The following is a 10,178-nucleotide window of genomic DNA, read 5'->3' as shown; positions in this document are numbered from 1 at the left end:
GATAAAAAAATGTTGTTATAGTCATACAATGGCATATTATTCAGTCATAAAAAGATGTGAAATACTAATACATGCTACAACAGATGAACCTTGAAAACATGCTGAGTGGAAGAAGCCAGACACGGAAGGCCACACACTATGTGATTCCATTCATATGAAATGTTAAAACGGGCACATCCACAGGGACAGAAAGTAAATCTGCGGTTGTCAATGGCTTGGAGGGGATGGAAGAAGTTAGGGTTTCTTTTCAGGGTGATGAAAATGTTCTGGAGTTAAATCATGGTACTGGTGGTTGCACAACTCTGTGAATATACCAAACACCATGAAATAGTACACTTTAAATGTGTGAATGTTTTGATATGTGAATGTGAATCATATCTCAATTTAAAAAATGTGGGCAGAATGCTTGTTGGACAGTGGCTTGGTTGCTCAGAAAGATTTTACAGTTTATCAAAGAAATACAATTTCAAAGGATATCTGCGTAAAACAGTATTTAAATTAGAGGGTGGCTGAAAGTTCAGATACCGGGTGGAGATTGAGAGAAAAGAAGAGGAAAGATGTGGGTGTGTCTTTACTGGCTGCCGGAAGGGGGCTGGAGGAGAACAGACCTCAAAGTGAAAGATCTCCTCCCTTTGAAAGAGGATTGATTCCAGTTACTTCACTGGTGCAACTCTGCTGCTGCTGCTGCTGCTAAGTCACTTCAGTCGTGTCCGACTCTGTGCGACCCCATAGAGAGCAGCCCACCAGGCTCCGCCATCCCTGGGATTCTCCAGGCAAGAATACTGGAGTGGATTGCCATTTCCTTCTCCAGTGCATGAAAGGGAAAAGTGAAAGTGAAGTCGCTCAGTCGTGTCTGACTCCTAACGACCCCATGGACTGCAGCCTACCAGGCCCCTCCGTCCATGGGATTTTCCAGGCAAGAGCACTGGAGTGGAGTGCCATTGCCTTTTCTCTCAATAACTACTTGCATTACAAGGCCATCATTTATTTTTCCTAGTTGGTACAGGGCAGAACCCCTGTAGCACCTGGACCTGGGCTATAGAATTTGCTAACCCCAGGCCATGTATGGCTACTGGGCACTTAAAATGTGGCCAGTCCACATTCAGATATGTTGAGAGTGTAGAGTATGTGAGAGATTTATATGTAGATATAACTCAAACCACATCTGGAATTTTAAGTGCTCTAGTCAAATTTTAGAAAAAGAAACAGGTGAAATTAACTTTGAGAATATTTTTTATCTAACCAAATCTAGCCAAATTACTATTTGACCATGTAATCAATATAAAAAGTGTTAATGAAGGAGGGGAAACTGACAGATGGACTAGGGTAATCTAGCATTTACAAGTGGAACTGTGACAGCATCACATTTCATCAGTAAATCTCCCTTCCACAGCCCAGTGCAGGATGCTTGCTCATAGAACCTGTGAGGCTTAAGCTTCAAAATTCATTTCTCTAAAAAAAAAAAAATTGAGCCCTCTCATTAAATCAGTGAATATTAAATTCAGTTATGTCCTCATCCTATAAAATGACATAAACATACACATTCCAGTGAACAGACAGACCAAGGAAATCCAATCATTTAAAGAGGGAGGAAATGAGAATCTCTTATTCCCAATTCTACCTGTAAGTGATGGGGGACTGTGTATAATTATGGTAAAGAGACAACAGTCAGTGCAGCCCTGGAAGGAAAGAGAAGCAGTAGGGCGAGTTGTCAGGAAGCTGTCTGTCTCCTTGACTGATGTTCCAAGCATTCATATCTCCTGCTGGCAACTGTGTAAGCAAATAAAATCTTAATCAAGTACATTTCTATTCCAGACACTAGGATTGCCTGTGACTGCATCACATGGCCTTCCATCCAAATCCATGGGGGTAGCAGTTGCATCTCAATGAGGAATTTCAATTTAATCTCAAGACAAGCTTAAGGCCAGGCTTCCCAGGTGGCTAAGGGGTAAAGAATCTGCCTACATTGCAAGAGACTCTGGTTCAATCCCTGGGTTGGGAAGATGCCCTGGAGATGGAAATGGCAACCCGCTCTAGTATTCTTGCCTGGGAAATCCCCTGGACAGAGGAGCTTGGCAGGCTACAGTCCATGGAGTCATGGAGAGTCAGACACAACTTAGCAACTAAACAACAACAAAAAGCTTAAGGCCACTGGCAGTAGAAATTTCAGGGCTATGGCAGCCAATGCCCACTTTCTACTAGGATGACTTCCCCTCAGACACCGTGGAAGAATAAGAGAGCAGACCAGTAACATTTTCACTCTGCAAGAAAGGCAGAAGGCTAGGAATCTACCATTTGTACTTGTTGTTCAGTCGCCCAGCTGGGTCCAACTCTTTGTGACTCATGGACTGCAGCACACCAGGCCTCTCTGTCCCTCACCATCTCCCAAAGTGTGCCCAAGTTCCTGTCCACTGCATTAGTTTTTACTGCACCATTTTTATTACTTTATAGTTAACTTACGTGCCCTTGTTTGTTTGGAGACAAATGAACCACCGGATCCTGACGCATTAATCTCCCACTGGGGCTCTCTCGGAAAGCTGGCAGTACCTTGGATACTGCTGGGAGGTGGCAGGTCGGCTCTGGAACATAGCACAGGACATTACGGTGCAGGCACTAAACAGACACAGGCACAGGCTGACAAATGAGGATGGCTTGCCCCTGCACCTCTCAGTTCAGTGGCCAGCAAACTCGGAATTTCAGCGAGAAGCTTGTTGAGAGTTTACACGATAGACAGCATGTCAAGAGCTAAGTGGCTGATGGATAAAGCTTGCAGCTGGTGACAATGTGTCACACCATACACATGAGCAGAGCCAAGTACCACCAAACCAGAGGCCATGAACAATGCGGCAAAGTCAGGAATCAATTTTCGGCTTGGGGAGGCAGGGAAGTCTCGAATATATGGATCAAATTTATGAAATCCATTCATTGCAAAGTGTGGCTAACCTCGCTTGGTCTACGTTACCTAGACAGGCATGGATGCAATCGCGTGTTACTTACCATGACACTTTGGACATATTTTACCTGTATATTCATGCTGCTCGAGGACAAAAGAATTGAATTCCTGAGGTCCTCTATAACTGTAAGCTAAGCACAACAGAAAAGACACACAGCGACTAGTTTACTTAAAACAATTGGTTCCTGTTGGACTCCACTGGTGTTCAGGATGGGGTTGTTCCAAAGGTGAAAGGTAAGCGACTTCGCCTCTTTAACACACCTAAGAGCTGATGGCAACAATCATGCAACGCTATTCCTAACACGCACAGGACTGAGCAGTGTACTCTCTGACTCTCAACCGTGTCCAAAAGTGTAGAGGCAGGAAAAACAAACTGAGATGAGTGAGCCAATTCAACAAGCTAGGCTCTGGGTCTCCCCTGGGAATCAGCTTATCATCTGCTGATGGACAAAGACGGGGAGCCTGGCTAATGAGTAAGAATCTGCTTGATGTTTTCAACCAGTGATCTGAAGGTCGTTAGAAAATTGTGTTCTTACAAATCAAGTGTAGGAAGGTCAGTCCCTTATCCACTCAATATGGTGTACTGAGGAATGAGAACATAACAATTATTTGTCTTGATTCCTCCCTAGCATGGTTTGTGTAGGCTAAGCCCCAGATTCCTTGTGAAGTGCCAGGCAGAAAGGGCTGGGTTATCCTTCTGGGATGCTAGAATATCAAAAGTTATAAAAATTTATTTGAACATTTTCTTTGTAGCCTTAGATTTTGGATCGAGAAAGGTCTTGGTTTAAAAAGAAACAAAAGGCTTCTCTGGCAGGCTCTAGGAATATCTTCTTTTTTTTAAAAGAAAAGGTATAACCTTACTAAAAGCATGAACCAATGTGTTAAAAAGATTCACTGGTATTCATTTCAGAACCTTATCTCTGAAGCGTGGGATGCCACCAAACTAAAGTGGATGCAAGGGGAAAAAAAGACTAGAGGAAGGTTTATGCGAAAGAATGACTATGGGCCTAGGACGAACCTTGTAATTACCCTTTCCAGTCCCAAGAGACTGTTTCATTCCCTATATGACTTCACATGAGTGGGAAGCATGACCCTGAACAGTGCACAAAGGCCCGCTGGCAGCTTTGTTCAAAGCCTGCAACTAGGAGCCAAAAAAAGCTGCTAAAGTCACGCTGAAGGAGGGATCCTGTGCACATGTGTCATTACCATCTCAAAAGTATCAAAACATATGGGATTCGAAATGTTCTGTCAAGAGCGGAACACGGGATCCGAATATGCTCAGGTTTTCGGTGGGGGGTGGGGAGTGGGATGAGAGTAGGGAGTGACAGATGGCTTCAATAACGAGGCACACATCACACTGAAGGGGTGGAACAAAGCCTATCTTCAGAACCTGAGGATTTTGCTTCTCTTCTTCAACTCCTGTCTTAATTGAATGCATCTCCACTTCCTTCCAAGTTCCTGGGTTTTTAAGAGTCCCAGCATGGTCCCCACCTCTGCACTGAGGATGCCCTCCCCAGCCAGGTACAGAAACGTGGGCACAGTCACTAAAACAGAACAAAAGGATGCATTTGCAGAGAGGATAAAATGATGAGGTCTTTGCCGTGAACGCTGATCTGTTTTCAGCCCTGAAATTTACTCCTTTTTATTCCACATTGATGGGAAAGCTACTAGATGGAGGCAAAGGGAAAAACTTTTAACAGTCGGGATTCAAGTCCCTGATGTATCAACTGTGTTGATACTAAATCCCTGGTGCTACCGTGTTGCAAGTCAATCCTGTTTCATGGCAAAATGTTATTGTATCAACTAGTATTTAGATGTCAGAGAACTGTGTAGAGAGACAGGGAGAGGGAAAGGGCCATGTGCCAGAAACCCAAAGGAAGGCTCACTCATGCAAATCTTTTTCCCTTCCAGCTGGTTTTATCCTAAGACGTTTCCTTAGCTGACAGCTTCATAGCAGAGTAGGGGGGAAAAAAAAGCCTATAAAGGGAAGAAAGGCATCCTCAAGAGGTGACTAGAGAACAATTATATCTCTTTTCCATTTTGTACACAGCTTTAAAATTTTTTAAAACTCAACATTAAGAATATCAACTAATCTCCCAGGGCCTTTATACTAGACAAAAACAAACAGATAAATAAACAAGGCAGGGGAGGGAGATAGCACATAAGTGTCTTTGTACTCTGACATTTCAACCTTGGTGCTGAAAATAATTCCTATGTACTTTTTGTCTTCAAAGTCAGGGTCACTTATGAATAGAATTTCTTGACTTTTCTCCCAGGTCTTAATTGCTGCTTTGACTTACACACACATTAACAGACTTAATGCTCATTCATATTTATGACCCAGGGCTGTACTGGAGAAGAGAATGCACTGATGACATCAACCAGAGGTAGCCAATGTTACCTGGGTATAAAAGCAACTTGCTTATTGTAGGAATTAGTTACTTACCCATCTGGTCGGTGATGCTGTCTTCACTTCTTTGCCAGCTGGGTGTGGATTTCCCACTGCCACCAATGTCTGACTGGGTGTTCTGCCTGTCGATGGAGGCGGGGGATCTGCGGCTGATTCCAAACCTGGGGGGATTTCCCCAAAGGCAAAGACAACATCAGGGACCTCGCCCATACGGGAAGGTAGTTCTGGGTGTAACGCACTGAACTCTAATCACAGGTACTACTAGTTTTGCTCACAGGTCTGTACTCATCCACATGCATGCATACATGGATGCCAGAACTGTGGATGTTGTGGTCGGGATACACCCCTCTGTTCAGCAGAGTATGTATGCTAAGTATGTAAACTGTGAACAAGGGCAGGAGTCATTAGCACTGAGCCAACCTAAAATAGATACAGTAAAAACCCAAAACCTTCTGGCCCTTGTGCAGTTAAGCTCTGAGGGCCATTCAGCCAAAAGAAAAACGCCACCACCCTAGTGTTCCTTCTGTGTATGTTGTCCAACTGGCACATTCCAGGGGTTTCTCTTAACTCAGTAATCTGCTACATCACTAAGGCACTCATTCTTGGAACAAGTATTTTCTGAAGCTTTTACTCGAAGGTCTGAAAGACAAAGACTGCTATCATTTACTTTACATAGGGACCACTTTCCAGATGTATAAATTTCAAATTGCCTTTGGAAGAGCAATTTGGAAGTGGGTGAGCTGGCATATATATAAAGGCAAACATCTATTTCTGGAAAGAACATTTATCTATCTAATGAGCCCATTTAATAACTTTTCCTACGTAGAATAATAATATAATATATGCTTCAATAAAGTATATGCCTTGATTACTAACATCAGCAAAGTAAACGCTGACAGAGTCCAGGAAAAAGGGCCAGGGTATAATACTCACAGTCACATGGAAATTTACAAATCTGTCTGTAGGTACTAAAGAACTTATAAGTAATCGATACACTAAATCACAAAACAGGACCTGAATTAACTGATGCATGTGACAGATGTCTTTGTTACAAACTGAAAAATGTGTGGGGAGAACCACCAATGGGTGTGTTGCAAAGAGAAGGAGATTAGGAGGAGGAAGATCAGTAGCTAAGTTCAGCTTCCCCACCCAGAGCCACTCAAGTTCTGTCTTTATTTTTAAAATGGCAACTCTTTTATGGATCCAGGGAGAAAAACTTATATAAAAGCCTCTGCAATGTAGGGAAGGCTATGGAATATTTTCGTGAAACTCCTACTGTAATATCTCCCTCATTACTTTTTGCACAAATGACAGTCATTTACAAGCTTAATTCATAAGCATCACTGAACAAAGTTACCTCATTATTAAAAACAAACAGACACTTGAATTGATGAAAATTTCAGTGAAAGGGCTCATCAAAAAAAGAAAAGAATTCACTAATTATGATCTTTGTCACTTTCTAAATTGGGTCCTTGTTTAGAACCGTGAATATCCTCCAGTTGGCCCCAATAATCCTATTTTAAGTACACTAAATAAATATTTTTTTCAAAAAGGCACAGAGATCAAAGTAAGATGTGAATTGGAATCTTGGTTTTACTTTTTGGTAGCAGCAGAAACCAAAGACAACTTTTTAAACCTCTATAAACTGAAAGCCAAATGCTTTTCTAGCTGTCTGCTTTTAAAGAAATGATAAAGCAAGCCTGTCTTTCAACTCTGCCTTGAAAAAGGTTTCACCCAATGAACTTCTGGTTTTAGTTCTCACACACTCGCCTCTTTTCACTGTGTGCCAGGCCATCAGGGCTACGAAGGCCCCATCCTTGAGGAGCTCAGACAAAACCTGTTCTTGTTCTTTTGTTTACAGGAGCACTTTATAATACTCTAGGAGTCGCAGTTCCGATCTGAAGGAGTTTTTAAGTAATCATTTGGCTGATATATGAAATGCATTCAATGACCAAGAACGTTCTCCCTCATGCGTCAGTCTATAGGTCCCCAGGGCAGGCTGACAGCTTTGAAATATCTTCCTTACAAGGGGCTGGAAATTTCTTCTCTATAACTTTTCACTTACTGATTTCAGTTATCCCCAGAGACAAGTTTAATTCCCTCATCGGAGAGTGCTGGGAGAAAGCCATCGTGGCCTTCCTGACTCCATGAGGCAGGCCTGCAGGCTGCACAACCTTGGTTACGTTTCTCACACCATGATCCTCCAACTCCGTATCTGCCCAGTCTGTCCCTCTGCCATATGTCCTGCTTTGCCCACATTCCTTAGGGTACGTGGCCCCAAAACACATCTCCAAGGGCGGTAGAACAGATCCTATGTCTTTTTATCACTGTTGCTTTTTAACTCTCTCTTATTCCCATCCTAACTGTGCAAGTGCCCTTTTCCCCTTCACCCAAGTAGAGCAGTTTTATTAACCAGTCCGTGAAACTGCGCCTCTCAACTGATCTGGATGGTCTCCACATCCTCACACCAGCAAGGGGGGGGCACACTCCACACACAAGCAGACACTGAGTCTGCTGAAGCACAGCGGGGGAGACAAAGGGGGCAGATGACATTTATGGACAATCAGTGTATATGGACCAACAGTTACTATCTCACTCCTTGGAGCTTGTCCAAGTTTAACATTAATGAGTTCACAGCAGACTCCACACCCTCCTGCTTCACTGTCACCCGGGGGACCTGTTTATTTACTGGGCTAAGTTACAGAGTAGATACAACAATTGTTCCCTTGGTAAGTGTAACTTCAGAATCAAACCTGGCTCATAAGGAACGTGTGTCAATCCGACAGTGAATACTAAAAGTCTCCTGCATCAGTGATACAGACAACAACTCACTTGGGATCTAAAGGACAACACTGTACCAGCATCTTCCTGTAAAGGTTCATTGCAGGTAAAACTGATGTCGCACCGTAGAGTAAACAGTCACCAGTTAACCTTAAAAGTGATGGGGGAAACCCTCTGTACCAGCTATTGGACACTTAGTACCGAACATCAAGTCAAATAATTACCACCTTATTTAAAACAATGGTGTAACAAGAATATTGGAGCCATGTTTCTAACATTAATAATCACCAAAAATTAATGTTTCAAATTACATGTTAGCATGCCTTGAGAGTATACATCAAATGTAGAGAAGAAGCAAACATGATTTTGTTGTTGTTAGCTCATTTATATTTTATTGCTGTATCAACACTGAAGTTGCAGTGAATCCTTACTTTTGAAGTCAAACAAGGCCATTTAAAATCTACTAATCAAAACAAAAAATAATCAGTTGGGCTTGTTTGGGATTATAATACTACTTAACGTGTAAAATCTTTTGCAGAGGCCTGCAATAAGAGCTAGAATTTTTTACTAATTGTCACTGAAGTAATTAAAGTAAGCAATGTACATTTTAGACACGCTACCAACGGACTCCTTGGGGAGAGAGCTGGGGAGGGAAGTATGTTTTATTGTAGTTTTTTATTACTTACTTTCTGCTAACATAAACATTTAGCAAAAATATCAACAAAATTATTCTTAACAGCTGTAAAAACCAACAAAAGACTACAGGATAAAAAATACCCATTATGAAACTATTCTCATAAGCAGAATTGTTTTATAACATGGTAAGATCTCAAGAAAGTAAACAAATCATATGTGCATCTGTTAAAAATAATTTGGAGAAAACTTGGAACAGAAACATCCTTTTTTTTCCAACATGCCGTTTTTGAATTTCAAGTGGTTCCAAGTTCTTCAGAGGTGTCCCGGCAGGAGGCCTGTGACGGTTCTTTTACTCTGAGCAAAGTCAGTTTCTGTGTGTCATGTGATGTTTTCTGCTAATTCCTTTCCAGTTGCAGACATGCCAATCTTTCCCCCTCTTTTAGTAGCCTTTACAATCACGTACACTTAGCTTTTTACTTTGTAAGTCTTGTCAGAAGCAAACAGTTACTTTTGGGTGTTTAGTGTTTTCAAAAAAGATGGAGAGAAAAGCTCCTAAACAACCCACAGGCTGAAATCACAGATTTCTAGAGTGTGAGAAAAATCCTTTTAAGCTTTGGACAGATTGAACATTTTTCCTACTTTAACATCAATACAAACTCTACCCATTGCAAGCAGTATACTCCTAAGTTCACTTCGGAGGAAATTTTAAGAAGTGGCAAAATCCATACAATGAAACAAGATCAACATATATAATGGAAGAATCGATATAATTTGATTTCTTTGCCATTGAGTCCTTAGAGACTACAGAATGATTAACTTTCTAAGTAGTTGGAACTAGCCATGAAAACATTTTTTAACGTGGAGTATTAACTGTATTTCCCCTTTCACCCTTTTGTGAACTGAGTCCGGCTGAATGGAAACTATTCTGCACGTCTGAGTTACACATGGAAGGCAAGACAGTGATGCGGACTCTACCTACCCTTCGGGCATGGACTTCTGCCTGTAGGTGCCCCCTCCAGAGCCAGTCTCGCTGGATGAAGACAGACTGCTCGGGGAGTTGCGACACGGCTGGGATCTTGCTAAAGCCATGGATGAGACCGTCACATAGATGTCTGAACCAGGAGACAGCCTGTGTGTGCAAACAGAAAACGTGAAGTCAGCAACTCAAAGGGAAAATCCCAAGGCAATGTGATGGGTAATACCATATGAATGCGACAAACGCAGCCACTTTGTGGAGATAGTGAAAATAAAGCCAGCTGGAGGCCCACAAGAGAAACTTCCCCATAATACTACTCCCTTAAGGGGACAGCTGGAAAAAGGCCTTGAAGGGGGCGGGGGCGTCAAAAAATAACAGGGGGAAAAAAAGAAAACATGTATATTTCCAAAAGCTGCCAGAAT

At 42.2% G+C, this 10,178-nt stretch overlaps 1 protein-coding gene across 23 annotated transcripts in view; it reads right to left on the bottom strand.

Annotated features, from left to right (window-relative positions):
- SIPA1L1 (signal induced proliferation associated 1 like 1) overlaps window positions 1-10,178 on the bottom strand; it is a 368,059-nt gene that overhangs the window by 36,790 nt on the left and 321,091 nt on the right. For 22 of the 23 annotated variants that reach the window (XM_081508904.1, XM_081508913.1, XM_081508901.1 and 19 more), the window contains 3 exons: window positions 9,760-9,909; window positions 5,400-5,524; window positions 2,461-2,579 (listed from right to left, as the gene is read on the bottom strand). In XM_081508904.1, coding sequence (XP_081365030.1) covers window positions 2,461-2,579; window positions 5,400-5,524; window positions 9,760-9,909 — 394 coding nt within the window. Of the gene's footprint in view, window positions 1-2,460; window positions 2,580-3,021; window positions 3,085-5,399; window positions 5,525-9,759; window positions 9,910-10,178 lie in introns of all 23 variants that reach the window. The other variant, XM_081508895.1, reaches the window with a different exon arrangement.

Source organism: Giraffa tippelskirchi, chromosome 7 (assembly GCF_054371585.1).
Source record: "Giraffa tippelskirchi isolate mGirTip1 chromosome 7, T2T-mGirTip1v1.2.pri, whole genome shotgun sequence".
Classification (NCBI taxonomy): Eukaryota; Metazoa; Chordata; class Mammalia; order Artiodactyla; family Giraffidae; genus Giraffa; species Giraffa tippelskirchi.
Note: the sequence above shows the minus strand (reverse complement) of the source record. Positions and strands in the feature narration are given on the sequence as shown.